Source organism: Gymnodraco acuticeps, unplaced genomic scaffold, assembly GCF_902827175.1.
Source record: "Gymnodraco acuticeps unplaced genomic scaffold, fGymAcu1.1, whole genome shotgun sequence".
Taxonomy (NCBI): domain Eukaryota; kingdom Metazoa; phylum Chordata; class Actinopteri; order Perciformes; family Bathydraconidae; genus Gymnodraco; species Gymnodraco acuticeps.
This window is the reverse complement of record NW_022990652.1, coordinates 63964-84667: the sequence shown is the minus strand read 5'-3', so window position 1 is coordinate 84667 and position 20704 is coordinate 63964. Positions and strand designations below refer to the sequence as shown.

General features: G+C 40.5%; 1 protein-coding gene across 2 annotated transcripts in view; it reads right to left on the bottom strand.

The window, feature by feature from the left end:
- Nucleotides 1-3357: 3357 nt before the first annotated feature.
- Nucleotides 3358-20704, bottom strand: part of lrrtm4l1 (leucine rich repeat transmembrane neuronal 4 like 1) — a 55679-nt gene continuing 38332 nt past the window's right edge. For both annotated transcript variants that reach the window (XR_004570331.1, XM_034229461.1), the window contains exon 3: nt 3358-4985. Coding sequence is in view for 1 of the 2 variants with exons in the window: in XM_034229461.1 (XP_034085352.1) it covers nt 4920-4985 (66 nt within the window). In the remaining variant the exon portion in view is untranslated. The remainder of the gene's footprint in view (nt 4986-20704) is intronic.

The following is a 20704-nucleotide window of genomic DNA, read 5'->3' as shown; positions in this document are numbered from 1 at the left end:
ATACAAAATAAATACATATGGGGCCGTGGAGGGAGATATTCAAGTCCACGTCATAGATTTAAGAGACTAAAATGTATAGAAAAAGACTCAAATATGATCTTTGGCTGTATTTTGCCCAACGTGTCCATAACTCTCCCATTTGTTTTATGAAATCCATTTTTTTCTCGGATGAATTGACCCCTTCCCTTGGTCTGTATTTTTTATATGTATGTATAATGGCCCTTATTTGGCACTGGTAAATAAAGCTATGTTTGACTGACTTTCTAAAATGTCCCCCAAGATACCTGGTATTTTTAAATCAGCTTTTAAAGCATTGGAGGTTCACTCACAGTTGTAACTTTAGAGAGTGCACACTAGGAATTAATGGCACACGGGTTAAGAGCAAAGCCATCCTTAGTTTCCATGGCACTGTTTGCTCACCATGATTCAAGGTTAAGGAAGGCGGCGGAAACAGGAGGAAGCACCAGACTAGCAGTTGGCCGATGATGGCAGCAGAGATGATCTCCATGAGAACCCTGTGGTCCCCCCCACTCAGGAGCAGATGGCTGGAGCACATGATCTGTCCAACGGCCCTCCTGGGGTGGGTTGCAAAGGCAGTGACTGCGTTTGGAAAAAGATGGAGCTTACATGAAGGGTTGACATTCAGTCCGATGAAGTATGGCATTTTAGTTGATGCGTCATTGACTAATTGCCCAGACAAGTCATAATTAAACTGAACACCACCCATTGAACTTTGCGTCAAGTTAGAGATTTCATAAGGTTACAAGTGATAGCGAATGATTCCTTCAGTCTGACATTTTGCTGCTAAATAGAAACGCACCTGAAGAAATCCGTGCATTGAAGTGTCAAATCAAATGAACATGCCCAACATGAAAAAACATTATTCATCTTTGAGTCAGTCGGTCAACAGTTATTAGTGGAACATTTGTTTGAAGCCAAGAACACCAGAAGGAAGAGGAACGCAGGAATCAAAGGGCGTTGTTTTTCTGCTTCCTTTCACATTTTTTGCCAATCAAATAACTTATGGTTCAAAAGGGTCTCTGTGCTGAAATTGCTTGCTAGCTTTTTGATCTTCTTGAAGCTGGCCCTTTCGTATTAGGTGTCCTTTGCTTTATTGTTACCTACAGAGGCCGACAGGGGAAAATACGATACAGAAAGTGACACACACAGCCGGGACCGGAGTGCTTGTTAACATTCGGGGATTATAAAGTTGGCCAAGTGCCACTGTCGGAGACTTAGTCAGTTTCATATTATAAGTGTTTAGTCAGTGTATTTGAAATGACTATAGCTATTTTAGCTAGCTACAGTAGTTTACAGCAGATCTGCAATTATATCGGAAGGAATTATTTGATCATTTGTTAAATTAAGATAAAACTTAAATGTTAAGTTTCCAGTGACAGTTGGCCAATTTTATTATCCCCAAACGTCAACAAGCGCTCTGGTCGCAGCTGTGTGAATCACTTTTAGCGTCCCAGTTTCCGTTGTGTTTTGAGCTTCTTGTAGCGTTTTGTTTAGGCAGCGGTTTTTAAATTAGCATAGTTTCTGAAATGGCCGTTGCAGCGCTTTTGCCCCTGTCAGCCACCATAGTTTTCCCCCATGAAATCATCAGAATAAAATTAGATGCTCTTTCTTATCATATGTTGAACTTTCTTAAGGTCTTAAAATTGTAACCCATTGTCTTGCCTGGCTTTCTTTGCTTCACAGAGTACAATCTCATCTGATATGGTGTATAGAGACAAAGCAGTGTCTTACATTAGTATATTTTGATTATGGTTGTTCTTTCCATGGGCCTGTGGAAGCCTTCTGCGGAAGTATTACAGACTGCCAACTGTTAGGGAGTCGGGTCAGGAGGGAGCCCATGCGACATGAATAATGCATGGTGTCTGCTCACAGGCATACAGCCCTGTCTGTGCTGGAGACTGAGTTACGGAGATCATAGTGAACATCGGCAGAGAAGACACAGACACAGTGAGGAGAGAGGGGGAACAGAGAAACAGAGCAAAGAGATGTGCAATGCTCTTGACAGTGAAATAAAACGACAAGATACTTTGAAGGGTCAGTTGACTCAAATTAAAATGTCACGAACCACTGCAACTACTGATTTGTTTTCAGAAAATGGGACAATTACACAGAGCCGAGCCTAGGTGGTGTCTACAATAAATTACTTTTCCCCACGTTAAACAGCCCAAAAAGACAAAGACGTACAGGTTAATGACTTGGGATTCGGTCTGTTTGTCAGTCAAAAACAAAGTCTTAAAAGTGTCACCTTGGACTGGAAATTAGGATAATAATTTTCTAAACTATTAGTTAGCATAATCGTTTGTTAAAATAATGGCAAATACACTTTGATGCATGTGGCTTTCCTAACTCTTAATGCTTCCTTTCCGTCAATAATGAAGTAAAAGGTTGAAACCAGAGCCCAGTCTACTCTGATTGGTAAAAACCGCTTAGATAAATCTGGCCCCTTAGCCTTTCACGTACAATGTGTTGGAGCACTAGCTGATATGGATACAATGTTAAGCAACATAGGCTACTAACTTTGGTAATAAAAGTAGTAGCCGAAACCATTCCCCCCGCAATTTCCTCAAAATATGAATCAGATAGTTTTGTTTGATATCTCAGCGTGACCACCCTGTTTACCGAAAGCGTAATGGAGGATTTAAACACTCTCCCGTATCAGCTAGGGAGGGTGATTAAAAGCGATGCTAAGGGGGACCTAAACAAGCTTAGTTTGTCTAAAACATATATATCAGCCCTGCAATTATTCCAATAAGGAGTGTAAAAACAGTCACCATCTGCAAGGCTCTACCCCCCGGAGTTAAGAGGATACATTTCTTTAATTTGGGTAAACTGATAGTTTGAAAAAGGAATACATTGAAACTGACAATAAACCAAAAGCTGGGCGAATTTTGGGGCACCCTGAACACAAGACGAGCGAGGAGGGAGAGTAGGAACGGGGAGATAGGTAGAGAGGAGGATGAGAAACACCAGAGGGAGGGCCGGGCAGATTGGCCATCTGGACCTCCGAGCTGACAGCTTGACATGGAGCAATTCACACGAGCGGCCCCCCTCTTGAGATATAAACACATAGCACAAGAGGCGTAATTAGAGGGCTGGTGAGGGCCCGCAGTGAGCGTCACTGAGCAGAACGGTCGAACAGAGATCAATGTTCTGCTCTCTAATTAATGAGCTAATGTTTGATGTGACCGCCTTGTCACCGGCGATCTATGCGGGGAAATAGGAAGCATTTCAATAGGCATCAGTGGAGACACGGAGGAGTGTTATTAAATCACTGTGGCCAGGGAGCGTACACTCAATAAGAAATTGCTTCATACACACAGAGCTGGAACACAAGGAAATGATTAATGAACATTTTTAATCAATTCATATTGCTCACCAACAAAGTCGTTATTTTCATTAAAAAACATACTGTTGTAAGTGAACCAAGAACACAGCAGCTTACTAAATATCAACAACGGGTGGGGGGGCAGACATTTACAATAGAAAATTATCATTTTCCAGTGTAGAAAGATGTCTGAGGGTTGAAACAATTCACAACGCGGTTCAAATGTAATCAAGAACTCATAATGGATGGAACACAAGCACACGCGGAGCCGCGCAGCTACATCTGCATTCTCTTTGAGGGGGTTATTCAAAGGAAAGTGAAGCATGTTTTCAACGCAAGACGTAAAATGCAAGCAGTGCCAAAATAATCTTTCAAGACAAGATCATCCAAGTGACCGTGGTTGCAAGATCCTTTGTTCACAAAGACGTACAAATTACACACGTAGAAAATAAAAAAAAGCCAATCGGGTAATGGAGCATTACTGGACATGATGCGAGTTGAGGCTTCTTTTAGATTTTTCGTGGATCAAATTCTGGATCTGTTACGACCCAATTGGGAGAGCCAAAAGTGCTCCATTTGGCTCTTTGGTATTTGGTGTTGAAAATAGCAGAAACACATATTCATAAAGTACAACATTAACAACATTATAATTGCAGAAAATTACATTGTATACCCTTGATAGGGGCTTTTTACTTTCCCCTTGCTTCTGATTGACCCCTCAGGTCTTCCAAATCAAACGATATAGTCAAGGTTTGATTGCAATTAGAAACAACTTAGAAAAATGTTCTTTAAAAAAAAGCAAACAAACCACAAAGACTTCACCAAAGGTGGCTGGGGGATAGTTTGCTTTTCCTCTCAGGCTTCGAAAGCAATCTTCCAGCTGCTGCTCGATTTCCACCTGATGGAGCAGCGTCCTCTTTCCTGACAGGTGCACCGAAGCTCCTTTTCAATAATGTTTCTGCTCCAGTGAGGCACATTTACACCATCCTCGCCTTTAATTGGGCTTTCTTACGAAAAAAAAAAGGTTGAAAGGTGATAACGTGGGGAAGTCAAAGTATGGAAACACACTTTAAAGTATACATAACTGCATTAGCAGAGTGCTCAGCTCCAGCTGCTCAATGCATTTTTAGTCAAAAACTCTTGCTGGGTTTTACAATTTTTTTTAAAGCCTCTTGAATTTGTACAGTCTCTTTCCTTGGTTTAAAACAATGCCATGTTGTCCTCAGGGAGACAATAGGCTATTAGAGTCTATACAATAAGCTCTCGTGTTGGATATAACCATCCATCAGCGCTCATGAGTCTTCCTCCAAGGCTCCGCTATTTACCATAGGACTGCATTTCCACAACCATTTATTCATTTAGTGATGGAGCATGATGGGCCTATGAGCGAAACAAATAAGACAATGTAAAATCTTAAGGAAAAGACCGTTTTATCTCCTCTTTGTCTTTGTCAGTGGTTGCCCTTGTTAGCGTGGAGGACCGTTTAAATGTATCCTTTGAATAATGTGAGTAGGATCCAGATTCTCTGCATATGTCTCTTTCCTTTTTCCTTCAAAGCAGTTCCTTTTAGCGGTTAATGGATCGTAGGCACATCTCCCAGCCAGGCACCAGGTAGCGGGCGTGGGCACGTATACTCATTCTGCGAGGAAAGAAGAGCAGAAAGACAATAAAGTTAAAACCATTTAACAGCTGGGCTGCGGCAGATACAGAGGTGGTGGTTACAATGTAAAGTTAATTACAGTGTCCAGTGATTTGATAACGGTACAATGGGGCTGTGACAGTGCCAGCAAAGCAAATTAGGGTGAGCAATTAAGCAGATGATGAAATCCTGTTCTGTACTGAGAAAGCTTAGAAAAGGCTGAGGTGAAGAGACTTCCCCAGTGTCTTTCAAATGAAAGCTCAACCCTCCAACATGTTCAACATTTCAATTAAAACTGAAATAATTACGTTTAAATAAAGCCGTTCCATTGAAGCTGCTCAAATAAAAAAAGATTCACCCGTGTCAGGTTGTTTGCAACAGTAGAGATTCCAATTCTCCTCTATTCAGCATTGGTTGCCATTGAACAAAAGCTGGATGCAAACTATAATTATTTCAGTGTATGTAAGTTAATAATATGACAGCCAGTACAATTGTATTCCTGCTCTAAATATATCATAGAGAGCAGCAGGTCCGAAAATAAAATATTAGCATTTTTTGCATTTCTGATTAACAAAGCCAATAGAGTCTTTGAATGTTATTTTGTGTAAATGCCTGAAAAAAGGTCTAGCTTAAACATGTTTTGTTAAAATAAAATATGTCATTAGATAATAAAAAAAAAAGGTTTATTTATGTCAGTAGCTTCAGAATTTCTATCCACCAGGGCCTGCAATGATTTTGCCTCCTTCTTCACTGACAAAATCATGCAAATTAGACAGGCAGTCAGTGCCTCTGCATCAGGTACAGCAAATGTGTTGTCCCTGTGTCCACCTAAAGCCAATCCAGACATCATGTCACAATTCCGTCTGATAAATGCTAATGACCTGGAAGACATTATTCAACATCTGAAATCCTCCTCCTGTAGCCTCGATATTATTCCGACAGGATTTTTCAAAACAGTTTTTCCCTGTATGGCCTCAGATATACTACACATAGTAAACAACTCTCTTCAATCAGGTGTATTTCCACAGGCCCTGAAAACTGCAGTAATTAAACCGCTCCTAAAAAGCATAACTTGGACACAACCGTAATGAATAATTACAGGCCAATATCAAACCTTCCTTTTTTAAGCAAATTGATTGAAAAAGTTGTTTTTCAACAGTTGAGTCATTTCATGTTTTTAAATGACGGTTTTGATGTGTTTCAGTCAGGCTTTAGACCTAACCACAGCACTGACACTGCTCTTGTTAAGGTCTTAAATTACATTCATTTAAACACAGACAGTGGCAGAATGTCTAGTTTTAGTATTATTATATCTCAGTGCTGCCTTTGACACTGTTGACCACAACATATTACTAGACCGTCTAGAAAACTGGGTGGGAGTTTCAGGAACAGCTCTAAATTGGTTTAGTACCTACTTAAAGGACAGAAAAAACGTTGTCTCAATAGGCAACTACACATCAACCCTGATAAATATGTCATGCGGGGTTCCTCAAGGCTTTGCTTTTTAATATCAATATGCTACCTCTGGCTGAAATTATTAAAAAGAGCGATCTAAGTTATCACATCTATGCAGACGACACCCAGATTTATTTTAAAATCATACCAGGAGACTGTTCTCCGATTAGAACACTGAGCAAGTGCATTGAGCACATCACTGACTGGATGACTCAGAACTTTCTCCAACTGAACAAACAAAAAACTGAGATCATTGTTTTTGGAGCAAAGAAGGACCGATTAAAAGTAATCGCAGAGCTTCAGTGGGCAGACTACAAAACCACTAATAAAGCCAGAAATCTAGGTCTAGTGATGGACTCAGACCTGAATTTCAACAGCCACATTACAACAGTCATTAGGTCTGCTTATTATCACCTGAAGAATATATCGAGGATTACAAAACTAATGTCACAACAGGACTTAGAAAAGCTTGTCCATGCTTTTATTTTCAGTCGGCTCGACTTCTGCAATAGTGTATTCACAGGGCTGACAAAAAATCCATCAGAAAACTGCAGCTGATCCAGAACGCTGCTGCACGTGTCCTCACTAACACTAAAAAGGTGGATCACATCAGTCTGGTTCTGAAATCTCTACATTGGCTTCCAGTCGGCCAAATAATTGATTTTAAAGTACTATTGCTAGTTTTTAAATCATTACATGGTTTAGGACCAAAGTACATTGTTGAACTCCTGCATAATTACGAGCCATCAAGGTGCCTCAGGTCTTCTGGGACGGGTCTGCTATCGGTTCCGAGAGTAAAAACAAAACATGGAGAGGCAGCATTTAGCTATTATGCCCCGACACTCTGGAATAAACTACCCAAATCACGCACGTCCGCAGAAATGCTTACTATTTTTAAATCGAGACTAAAAACATATCTCTTTGCCGCTACTTTTAATTGAGATGCTCATATTCGAACTACAGTATACCTTTTAAACATGTATTGTATACCTGTGGTGTTTATTTTTATTATTTTATTATCTTTGCTTTGTAATGTCTGTTGTACAATTGTATAATGTGTTTTTAATGTATTTATTACTAAAAAGTATTTTAATTTGTTTTGTAAAGCACTTTGAATTGTCGCGTACAGCAAAGTGCTAAATAAATAAACTTGCCTTGCCTTGCCTATTGCTAACAATTGGCAAAATTAGTCAATTAAGTGTCATCATGCCAAACACGAGCCCTCCTTTAGCTCGGTGGAGGTGACATGAAGTAATGCTACCGTGTGTTACATTTATAGCCTAAAGTTAGCATTTTACCTATTGCAATAGCATTTATGCTTTAAAGAGGCACTTATGTTCCTTTTCAGGTTCCCATTTGTATTTAGTTTCACCACTGTGACATGTTTCCATGTTTTAATGTTCAAAAAGGTCTTTATTTTTCTCATACTGCCTGTGCTGCAGCACCTCTTTTCACCCTCTGTCTGAAACCAGAGCCCAGTCTGCTCTGATTGGTTAGCTGGCCAGCTCTGTTATGATTGGTCAACCGCTAAGAGATGTTTTGCCCATGAGCCTACCCCAATCCTTTGAAGACCATAACATGCACACAAATCTATATAATACAGTACAGTTAAGGGAAAACCCTAAAAAGCATAACAGGGCCTCCTTAAAAATCAGAAAAATTGTTTTCATTTATGAAATAGATCTTTCTGAATTTATGACATTTTTTGTCGGCCTACAACAATACAGTTGCAAGAAAAAGTATGTGAACCCTTTTGATTGTCCACACATAGCGTTGTGTGTTCCTTCCAAACAACTCAACTTTCGTTTCATCTGTCCACAGAATATTCTGCCAGTAGTGCTGGGGAATATCCAGGTGCTCTTTTGCAAACTTCAAACGTGCAGCAATGTTTTTTCTGGACAGCAGTGGCTTCCTCCTGGTGTCCTCCGTGGTGTCCTCCCATGAACTCCATTCTTGTTCAGTGTTTTACGTATCGTAGATTCGTCAACAGAGATGTTGGCATGTGCCAGAGATTTCTTTAAGTCTCTAGCTGACACTCTAGGATTCTTCTTCACCTCATTGAGCATTCTGCGCTGTGCTCTTGCAGTCATCTTTACAGGACGGCCACTCCTAGGAGGAGTACTAGCAACAGTGCTGAACTTTCTCCATTTATAGACAACTTGTCTTACCGTGGACTGATGAACATCAAGGCTTTTAGAGATACTTTTGTAACCCTTTCCAGCTTTATGCAAGTCAACAATTCTTAATCGTAGGTCTTCTGAGAGCTCTTCTGTGCGAGGCATGGTTCACATCTGGCAATGCTTCTTAAGAATAGCAAATTCAAAACTGGTGTGTATTTTTTATAGGGCAGGGCAGCTTTAACCAACACCTCCAATCTCGTCTCATTGATTGGACTCCAGGTTGGCTGACTCCTGACTCCAATTAGCTCTTGAAGAAGTCTTTAGCCTAGGGGTCCACCCTGCACTGTGAATGTTTACATGGTGTGTTCAATAACAACATGAAAACATATAATTGTTTGTGTGGTATTAGTTTAAGCAGACTGTGTTTTTCTATTGCTGTGACTTATATGAAGATCAGAACACATTTTATGACCAACTTATGCAGAAATCCAGGTCATTCCAAAGGGTTGACATACTTTTTCTTGCAACTGTATGTCATCTCTGCACCAATCTATAGAACTGCATTGTATCTTTAGAACGGCAATTAATGTACTTTCTCTATAATTGTATATCCTGAGAAATGCACTGTATTCTCAAATAGATAGTTCTTGTAGTGACTAATGTAGAGCATTAAATCGTAAGCATTTAATTTGCATTTTCAATTATACATAAATAGAGTGCCTGAACATTGATTAATACATTGTAAATGTATTCCTGATGCTATGTGTGGAAACATTCCTGCAGTCGTTCTAACAAACTGTAGATGTAGTTTTTTATTTTAAAAGACAGGCTCATTCCTATCATAAAGAATATTCTTATCACTAGGAATGGAAACTTAGAAAGTGAATAATTTGCGACCTTTAAATGTCAGCGCTGGTCAACTCAAACTTGTTGAGATCTGGTTGCAAATTCTCCAGGGATTTTGACATTTTACTCTCACTAAAGCTTTGAATTCATTTTTAAGCAGAGACACACACCACACACACACACACACACGCACACAATTTGCAGCAAAACGCTCAGGCTGTGAACACATGCGTGGTAATCTGAACTTCAAGCAACGATGCAGACACAAAAGCACACACTCAAGAGAGACAGGAACACATCACCCTTTGATGATGGTCGTGGAATAAAGGATGTAATAAATGATGTAATAAGGCGATCATCTACCCGTCCAGATTGTTGTCATTACTCTGGATTTCATATTAAAATGTTCGCCCCACTGAACTGGTAATGGAGCATGCGCTGATGTTGACAGCCTTGTTTAACTGGTACAACTAAGCAAATAGAGATCTGGAAACACATGATTATGTAAGGCAATAAAATGGCAGGGTGCACACATAATAATATTCATTGTTTTAATATAACCAATTTTACATTAAAAGGGTAAAGACCGTAGATGAAAAAGTAAATAGAAAGCAAATGGTTGGAACGCTTCCTCAGCCGACAGATGAGTAGACAAGACAATGAGTCTAAGGGGTATACAAACATCTCCCACAACACTATTGTAGCCCTTCGTTTACTTCCGAACATAGTGACATCACCACATAACACTCATGCTTCTATTGGCTAGCGCAGGGCTGGCCAACCAAGTCAGAGGTTAAGAGCCACATTTTTTCTATGTTTCTGCAAAGAGCCACATCAAACACACAGTCACTGATACCGCTTGTTTCAGTTTTTGTTTTCTGGAGACAAGATTTCAACAACGGTCACTGATGGGATCTTTGTGGCATTGGGATATTATTTTTTTAAATCCTCTGGAGCAGAGAGAGGAGCTTGGATTATTGTTATTGATTAATAGTGGTTTCTTAGGGTCAAAACACTAACTCACAACTTAAAATGAAAGCGTTTAGTTTATTTAATAAAAGAGCACATGTTCAATATGAAAAGTGAACAGTATTATAGATTATTTGGAATTTGGTGCTATATATATATTTAAAAAAAAAAAGTTATATATATTTTTAAACACCTTGAATTTCAGGGGGGGGCGCGGGGCTCCTTTGGTGGGGCAGCAGCGCCCCCAAGACAATGGTAGGGGAAACACTGGATAGTGTTTAATCAACGATAGGTTTCCCCCCCTCAAATTGGTTCACTTGCAGTCGCAGGTATTATTGTGATTGGTTCTTGGCCACATCAAAAATTAGACACGCTGTCAATCCTCTCATCTGACACCTACACCACACATACACAAGTAGGGAGAGCCGGGACGAAAGTAACACGGGGACGAAAGTAACACGGGACGAAAGTAACGGAGCGATTTAATCCGACCCAAACACTTTGACCAGCCAATTACGTCAGAATTATCAGCATTCAATACTTAACAGACCTACTAAATATCAGGTTTAACTGTTAGGAGTGCTAGTGTTGTCACGATACCAACATTTGGTTTCGATACCAATCAAGAATTGCGATTCCGATTCTTTTTCGATACTTTTCTTAAAAAAAGGGAAACAGTATAAATGTAATTTATTGTGCTTTATTTCACACCAGAACCATACACAAACTTTTAACACATGAGAACAATAAATCAAAAATAAATGACAATAATTGTATTAAATACAATTAATACATTTCTTACAGACAGGCCCTCGTGGTGGTCCGTAGGCTTGCCCTCACTGTCAGAGATATAGCTAAAATCTTCCAAATTTCGCTTCTGGCGTCTTTTTTGTCAACAAGCCGAGGCGCAGCGCAGTTGCACTCCCACTTGCAGCCAATGCTTTGTTTTCTCACATGCTCTGGCAGCTAGCGCGTGCACGAGAGAGGGGGCACTTAGAGCGTGCTTGAGAGGGGCGGGACTTAGAGCGTGCTTGAGAGGGGCGGGACTGCAGGCAACGGCTGCAGAGCAGGGAGTGGAAGCAGAGCGCTGAACACACGGCTCGTATTAAAACGGCGCTTTCTCACCGGAGTACTTTCCAACTTTCCCCCCGTCATTCTTAAAGTACCGATACTAAATGAAACGGAGGAATCGTAACGTGTTTTAACGGCAGGGTATCGCGGTACCTTTCAAGTATCGGTACACCGTGCAACACTAGTCAGGAGTCAGGTGCCTCTCCCCCAAAACTCACACATATACAATTCGATATGAACTAGAGAGCCGCATGAAACTAGGCAAAGAGCCGCATGCGGCTCGAGAGCCGCGGGTTGGCCCACCCCTGGGCTAAGCGCCTGAAACAGATTATTACGTAGGCTAAAGGGGCGGGACATCTCCAAGCAGTTGATAATCACAACAGAGCCAGACAGCTAACCAATCAGAGCAGACTGGGCTCTGGTTTCAGACAGAGGGTGAAAAGAGGTGAAGCGGCAACGCAGTAAGAGAAAAATACAGAGCTTTTTTAAAACATGTAGCCTACAACGTCTCGCAGCACAAAATACAAATATGACCCTGAAAAGGAGCATAATAGGGCTTCGTTGAGTCTACATCTCTGACAAGTGGACATAAAGGTTTTTGTAACAAAGGGTCCTTCTGGTGATAACAAACACGAAAATACATTCAGTGCTTTGTAGATGCATCGACATAGCAGCAATTTACAAGTAATTGCAGTCGCATCTCTTACAATGTGAATCCAATAGATGTTCCTTTTGTTTTGTTTGGTTAAGTGCATTGCTTGTTAGATTGAGAATCACAGGGTCAACTGTTGTGCGGCTCATTATGCTTTGTTTGATGGTAGGAGTACATACACATATTTTACTTTACCGTTTAGTTTTTATTGCTGTCACAATGCGTAGCCATTTCAGAAGCCGTTTAAATCTTTGCTTCAGGGACACGCCTGAGCTTTTTATTTGCAGAAACTCATTATACTCATCCAACATGATTTTTCTAAGTGCTTAGTCAATTAGAGGAACTATAATTCACTCTGCTGCTCACACCTCTTCAAAACGTGCATTGCAAACAGCCAGTAGCTGTTCCATGGATTACCACTATAGAAGATTAAAAAAAAAGTCATACTTAAAAAGTAATGAGTTTTCATAACAATACTCACGGCCTTACAACACTAAAGAATATTAATAAAATAATAAAAAAAATATCATAAAAATGAGGTTTATCTCACTTGTCTTGTGACTTCAATTCTGCATTGAATTGAAGTCAAAATGTCACATGACATAAAAGCTATTAAGACTTTTCAATAAAAAAAGACTTGCTTTCTTTTTTTAATCAATGATAAAGTACAAATATATAAATCACCTATTAGTTGAACATGGGCGTCTGTGGTAAGGACTAGGGATGGGTATCGTTTGAAATTTATCGATTTCCGATTTCGATTCCGGTTCTGCTTATCGATTCCGGTTCTTATCGATTCCCCGTTTCGATTCCAAAATTGGTAAAATAAAGAGGTCAAACGTTAGATAACAAAAATATATTTATTCTTAAAGCTTTAAACTGAAATTGTTACTAAAAAATATACATGCAATACAAATGTATTGCACAATAGCTGTGCTTTATTTTAACTGAGCTATGCCTGTGGCAAGCTATTAACAGGCATTACACTGTGCCTTTCTTTTTCTTTTTTAGTGTAGTGGAGCCTCACTTCAGAGTGTTTACCGCGACCTATCTTTGGTGTTATGAAGTGACTGAGCTCGTGAAATGTCTACGGGAGGGCGGGGGGGCATCGCTGCGGGGCAACTGTGGACCTCTGTCGCCTGTCAGCGCAATTTATATGATGCCGTTTAAAAAAATGAAGGGCGGTGCCGGCCGTCAGCGTACCGAGCCGGCCGTCAACGGCCCGCTGACGACCGGCCGTTCTGTGAATTCTCCAGGTCCGCCCTGTATCCACCGGGTCACCGCAGCACCGCGGTGCAGACGGACCCCGCTGGAATACAGGGTCTACCGCGTTTAGGAACCGTTAAGCAGAACCGAAATGGTGTATTTTGTATGGGTACCCGGTACCCCGGCATTTCTTTATCGGTTCTCATCTGGAACCGAGTTTCGGTTCCCAACCCTAGTAAGGACTAAATCTTAGTACATGGGATGTGCGATCTACCAGTAAGCTAACAAGACAGGTCTTTTTACATCAGTTTGCATAGAAGGATGACTTTGAAATGTTTCTGTCTACCCAGAATCCACTAATTCACATCTCTTTTGCTGCAAGCATTGAATGACTGCTCGCTTTCTTTATTATGACAATAAAGAAGTGCTGATGCTTCTGTGAGGAGGCGTTGTCTCTGTCAACAGGGACATGTTCTTCCCTTCTTTACTCTTTCAGAAGTCAAACTTTGCAGTGGCAAAAGAAAAAACACTTTTTGCTAAAGGTTCTCTAAAATTGGGACAGCTAGATAAACAAAGTATCCTTTCACATCTGTCTTAATATATCTGAAGTAGCAATTGTCAACAGCAATTACGCCTTTCACTTAACTGAAGAAAGCCCAACAGTAGAAGAGTTTGCCATCTCTATTATGGTCCTTTCCACCAATGCAGCGCGTGGTAGAAGTGTAACTGTTAGCTAATTGTACCCTCTGAGATCTCAGATAATCAATGTCGCTGTGCCAAGAGGACTCACATATGCCCAAGAGACAAGCCAATAGCTGACCAACTTTAAGTTTGATTTATAATTTTGGAAAGAGAAAGAATGTGTGTTGGTCACCTAATGACAATTTACCCTTGAGAGGATCGTGTTTCCACACTTTATGACTTGCTTCCCCCGCATGAGCTGCTAGTTGTTGGAACAAGTGGAACTTTTTATTGGAAGAAGGGTTTTTCTGCTGGCGTTTCACTAGAATTGATCTTTGGGAAACCTGGATAGAAAGAGTGGCCTTTCTAACAGAGCAACTTTCTTAATATGTCTAAAGGAGCAATTGTCTTTTTTCACCAACGTAACATCTTCAACTTACCAAAGACAGCACAAAAGTGGGAGTTTGTCATCTCTGAAGCAAGGCAAAAGTAGATTCCTCTCCGTTAGCCAAGTGATACGACAAGCTGGCAATGGCCCAGAACAACTTGGCAAACAACATGGTCAGGGGTCCTTCCTTCCCACCAATGCATCATGGCAGCGTGTGGTAGAAAGGTAGCCGTTGGCTATTTACAACTCTTCGAGATCTCAGAGATCCTGTGTTGCTAGGCCAAGAGGAATCTCTTATGCCCAAGAGATAGGTCAAGCTGACAAGATACAATCATGTTTCATCAATTTTGGAAAGAGAAAGATCACGTTGACTAAAGGACAAAAAGCCAAAGCCCTTTGTGGATATCAGGCTACCCAATGACATCTACCCTGGAGAAGATTGTGTTAGCATAAATGAAGAAAAGTGTGTCACCTCTGAAAGCAGGGCCACAGTAGCTTTCTCTCTTTAAGCCAAAGTAAGCAGTTATAACAAGATGGCAAAGGCCCAGAACGAACTTGGCCAATAATATGGTCAGAGTTCCTTCTTTTCCAACAATGCATCATGGCAGCGCGTGGTAGAAGTGTAATTGTTGGCTATTTACACTGTTTGAGATCTCAGAAAACCTTTGTTGCTTGGCCAGGAGGAATCACCTAAAAGACAAGCCAAAATCTGACAGGATACATCCTGCAATTCAAGGCTTATTAAGAATTTTAGAAAGAGAAATAATGTCTGTTTCTCCAAAGGACAAAAAACCACTGCCCGTTGTGGCTCTCAGGCCACCCAATGACATCTACCCTGGAGAGGATTTTGTTTTCATACTTTATGACTTTCTTCCCCCGCATGAGCTGCTAGTTGTTGGAAAACAAGACAAGAGAAGCTGGCGGGGATCCTGGTGGTTACAGATTGGACAACTTTCGCTCGATAGGCGAAGATTACTTGGCATATGTAGGCATCATGCTGTTGAGCCCCGAACACATTGTCACAATGGATAAATGGCATGCACAGCGTCCAACCTTGGGGGGGGACTGACCAATTAATCTAATGGATCAAAGTATTAACTAATGCTAATTTAAACAGACATATGAAAATGTTTCATCAAATCACAATTTGTCATGGCTAAATAAAGCAAAGTCAAAGACTGAACAAACAGGACAATTTGGGCAGTGCTACTCTGATTTTATAATTTAGCCTATAAATGAGTTTATCATACCTCCGTTTACAGCAAACAAACCTCTGCTACCAAAAAATGAGCCTCGTGACAGATTTTCCTTTCTCTGTTAGTAACATGATATGAATCTCGCCCTGCATGTCTCAGCAATCTGTTCTACAGCGAAAAACCTCAGCTGTGTCCATCTGTCCACCTTTAGGCAAGAATGTTTGTGCAAAGCCAACATATAGGTACAAAACTGGCATGAAAGAGGAGCCCTGTGAGTTAGAAATACAGAGTTAGAAAATAAATGTACAGTATAATTAACTGCCTGGACATAAAATGTGCAAACATTGCTTCTGATTTATATAATTTTAGAGGCAACAGTAAAATAAAAAACCCACTTACATTGACGGTGATATGTGACAAAATACCAAAAAGCATTCTGTGCTAAATTAGAATGTCACATAAGATAACAAGCTATCCAAGCTTTAAACATCATGAGAAGACCATGTTTGTCATGGCAAGAAACCAATATTTGGGTGTTTATGGGGAGATCAAATCTGGCATAAAGTCTGCATGAATCTATCCAACTATGAGTATCTGAATGTAATTATTACTCAGTTGTGTTGTTCTGTCCACAATGTTTTTGAAATAATTGCATGGACAACAAAACAACACCAACAACCATAATTGAAAGGTGCATAATTAAAAGTGTTGTTCCTCTGCCTAAACAGGAATTCCTAAATTAAATGGACCACGTCTGAAAAGTAAGTTGCGGTCTTTGCAAGAACACAGGTTACATGTCTGAGGCCATCCCTACTTTAATCCACCCCCACTGACGCCTTTGTGTTCTTTTAATTAGAATACTAATTATCAGGCATGATGTAATTAGCTTGCTCTCAGTCAGGACAGCTGGAGGTAACAGACGTATAGAAGCCCACACGCAAAGGGATCACAAGGCTGTTATTCCTCTCGGAGCTCCAATTACCCTGTCCTACCCCCCACCCCCCACCCCCACGCCTGTGTGATAGTGTGACTTTTCATGTTTCCCTCATGTCAAGCATGTTTTCATGAGTCATCACAGCTGCTCATTCATGATCATGTACAGTATGTGCATATGTATAGTGTGAATTGTTATGTCTATTTTGGACTCACACAATATTTTAATCTCGATAATAAAACGATTATTTTGCTGCGTGCGCTTTCGCCCCTCCCTAAAAGCCCTCCCGGTCAGGTTGTCAGTGACATTAGTTGTGAGTTCAGCGCGAGCGAAGATGGCAGAACAAGAGCAACTCGTGAAACAAGAAAGGTAAAAACGAATTCCGCTGTTTGGAAATACTTTGGGTTTAAGGAGTGGAACAAAGAAAAGTACAGTGCAGCAGGGGCGGACTGGCCATCTGTGAGTTCTGGAGAATCACAGACGCCCGGGTTGCTGACGGCCGGGCCGGCCCGCTTTTTTTAAACGTCATCAGTTCAGTTGCACTGACAGGCGACAGAGGTCCACAGTTTCCCCGCATCGAGGCTCCCCCGCCCCCCGTTGACAGTTCACGAGCGTGCCCCCTCGACTTCATCCACCACATCACAGTCATCAATTAAGGACGCGCTTTACAATGCAACGGCCTACTCAACCAGCTCACAAAGACACAAAGATATAACAGATGCCATCACAACCGGTTAACACTATGGACAACTGGTTAACACTGTGGACAACTGGTTAACACTGTGGACAACCGGTTAACACTATGGACAACCGGTTAACACTGTGGACAACTGGTTAACACTATGGACAACTGGTTAACACTGTGGACAACCGGTTAACACTATGGACAACCGGTTAACACTGTGGACAACCGGTTAACACTATGGACAACTGGTTAACACTATGGACAACCGGTTAACAGGACAACTGGTTAACACTGTGGACAACTGGTTAATACTGTGGACAACCGGTTAACACTATGGACAACCGGTTAACACTATGGACAACTGGTTAACACTATGGACAACCGGTTAACACTATGGACAACCGGTTAACACTGTGGACAACCGGTTAACAGGACAACTGGTTAACACTGTGGACAACTGGTTAATACTGTGGACAACCGGTTAACACTGGACAACCGGTTAACACTATGGACAACTGGTTAACACTATGGACAACCGGTTAACACTATGGACAACTGGTTAACACTGTGGACAACTGGTTAACACTGTGGACAACTGGTTAACACTATGGACAACTGGTTAACACTGTGGACAACCGGTTAACACTATGGACAACTGGTTAACACTGTGTACAACTGGTTAACACTATGGACAACCGGTTAACACTATATGGACAACTGGTTAACACTATGGACAACTGGTTAACACTGTGGACAACCGGTTAACACTATGGACAACCGGTTAACACTATATGGACAACTGGTTAACACTATGGACAACTGGTTAACACTGTGGACAACCGGTTAACACTATATGGACAACTGGTTAACACTATGGACAACTGGTTAACACTGTGGACAACCGGTTAACAACACTATGGACAAGAGTTACGCGATGCCATTCCCGGCATAATTTCACCAGATCTGCACTGCCTGCCCTATATGACAAATGTCGTGGGGAAGTTGAAAAAGATGTGGCTTCAGCTGAATACTTTGCAGTTGAATTATACTTAAAGTTCAGGGTAATCAACTGTTAAAAAGATACTGTTCAAATTATAATTTGTATTTGTTGTTAAAGTTCAATAAATGGATGTTTTCAATGTCAACGAATAATCGTATTTAATAATCATGATATCATATTGACCAAAATAATCGTGATTATTATTTTTGCCATAATCGAGTAGCCTAATCATGGCTGCCACATAGGTACTTCTGGGTCAGTACTTCAGTGAGGAACCCTTCTAAGCAAAATGATCAATTGTGACCGCAACCATGGATCAGCTGTAGATCCCCATATACAAATACAGACAAAAGAGGTTAAATTAAAGCACCACAAAAGAGCTTATTTCAGCTTAAAGAGAAACAATGATCATTAAGGACACTCTTCTTGAAGGAGCTGACGCCTGCATAAGCTCTTGATCTTAGCAACACACTTTTTCTTAAGCTATTGCTCTGACTATATCTGTCTTTGACCCAAACAAATACTGAATGCTCTGATTAACCAAGACAGTGTGATATTCCAATAGAAATGAGTTCCTGTCCGATGTGTCAGTAGACGGTAAAAAGAAAGCGGTAGGTAGATCGCTGTGAACAAAGACTTCTGTACCTTTCTTTAGAAGTTAGTTTTGGAATAATTGGCATCCACTCTTGACAGACAGGAACTCCAGCTGATGGTCTGACACAGTTCCAATTGTGTTCTCAGCAGGGACACAGCAATCATGCTAAATTTATCATGGGAAAATTAAATTGCTTTTTTTTAAAAGCAGACACCACTTCATGGATGATATGCCATGTCTTCTACCAATTAAAAGGTTGATAATTAAAACACATGCAGTAGATTGCACTAATTTGTTGTTTTTAAATGCATCCCATCTCTTTATCGATCACATAAATAAAGTGTACCCATATTATATTGGTGCAGAGAGCATGAATTTATGAATATATATAACACTTGACAGAATTTGCAATATTTTGCTTCCAAGCAATACTTTAGACTCCAACTAAAAATGCAGTCTTTGCAATGCAAGCATTCAGACTGTTGCAGGGCAGCAATAAAGCAAAACAGATGGTAAACAAACCGTATGGATATAATATCACAAATGCATAATTTCAACCTACATGCAATAACTAGATTTACACAGAAGAGTTTTGATTGGCATGTAAAAAAGATAGCAATTTATTTGAAACACCTCATTAGCTTATTCAAGCTGCAAGGAAAACTACGGCAGCAGTGGTGAAATTAAATTAATTGCATTGCTTCTAGAAAGAAGACTGAGGGTCAGTTTCCTGTTTCGGTTTTATGATTCTTTAGTCACTGCAACGCCTCTTGAAGAGACTAGTAGGCCGATATTGACTTTATGATGGAGATCTAGCAAAGCTGTTTTTTTTTAGTATATTTCTTTGTAACAAAAGGTATTTTTAATATACTATTATGCCCAAGTTTGTGACTAACTACAGTTTTCTGAGAGAAGAGAAAAAAGCACAAGTGTGTTGCCCCTATGCAATATGCATGTACTGGAACAACACAAAATATATTTCATTAGAAGCGGGGAAGTGACCCATATGTAAGTGGGCCAGTGAGAATAGCAGCTCTCAAAGAGTATCATTTGAAGTTAAAGAGAGAGACGTTCTGTGTGTGTATGCGGTAAGCAAGAATTGCAAACCACAGTCTAAAAGGTAGAACTCAACGATCTCCCCGAGGAAATCTGAGCCCGTGAGTTGACCACTGGAGAAGAAAAAACTGAGCACATTCCTGATGAAACGTGCTGTTTATGTAATGCACATGGATGCTTGTCTGAGAGTGTTATGATTGATGAATATAGGGATTTATGCAGGTGATGGATGACCACATTAGGAGCTGCATGTTCTTTCCCACTCCTAAGTCTTCCTCTGCATATATCATGTGGCACCCGATAAATACAAATAAATCCTATACACAAAGCAAGAACACCCTTGTTAGGATACATGAAGGGATACACAGCTGCAGGTCTTCAATTTGAAACTCGTTTAAAATTGTTTTGTTATTGTTATATATCTTATCTTTGATCTTTTGTTATAAATAACGCAAACATAACGCTTTAGAAATACTGCTACCTGGGTTGCTTGGCAACATGTAGCCCTAGCTAAACATGAAAGGGCTGATGTCAGCTTGACAAGTGTATGACTATTACAGGTTTTTAAAGTTTCATCACACAAAGCTTCAGTGATTGTCTGCTCTGGAATCACGGACGCACTGACAGCATACAAAGCGATGTTGCATCACGGACAAGTGGATGTTAAGAGGATCTGAGAAATGCATCACTTAACTTTTTCACTCCTTCTCCACCTATTTTTCACTAAAACACAGACATCTCTTCCTTTCTCTCTCATGTTCAATCTTGTGACCTCTCCCTATCCCCTTAATATTAGGAGGATGTCAGCAGTTTCACATTTTCCTTTGCTTTTCCCCTATAGCTGACCTTCAAACCCTGCCAAGAC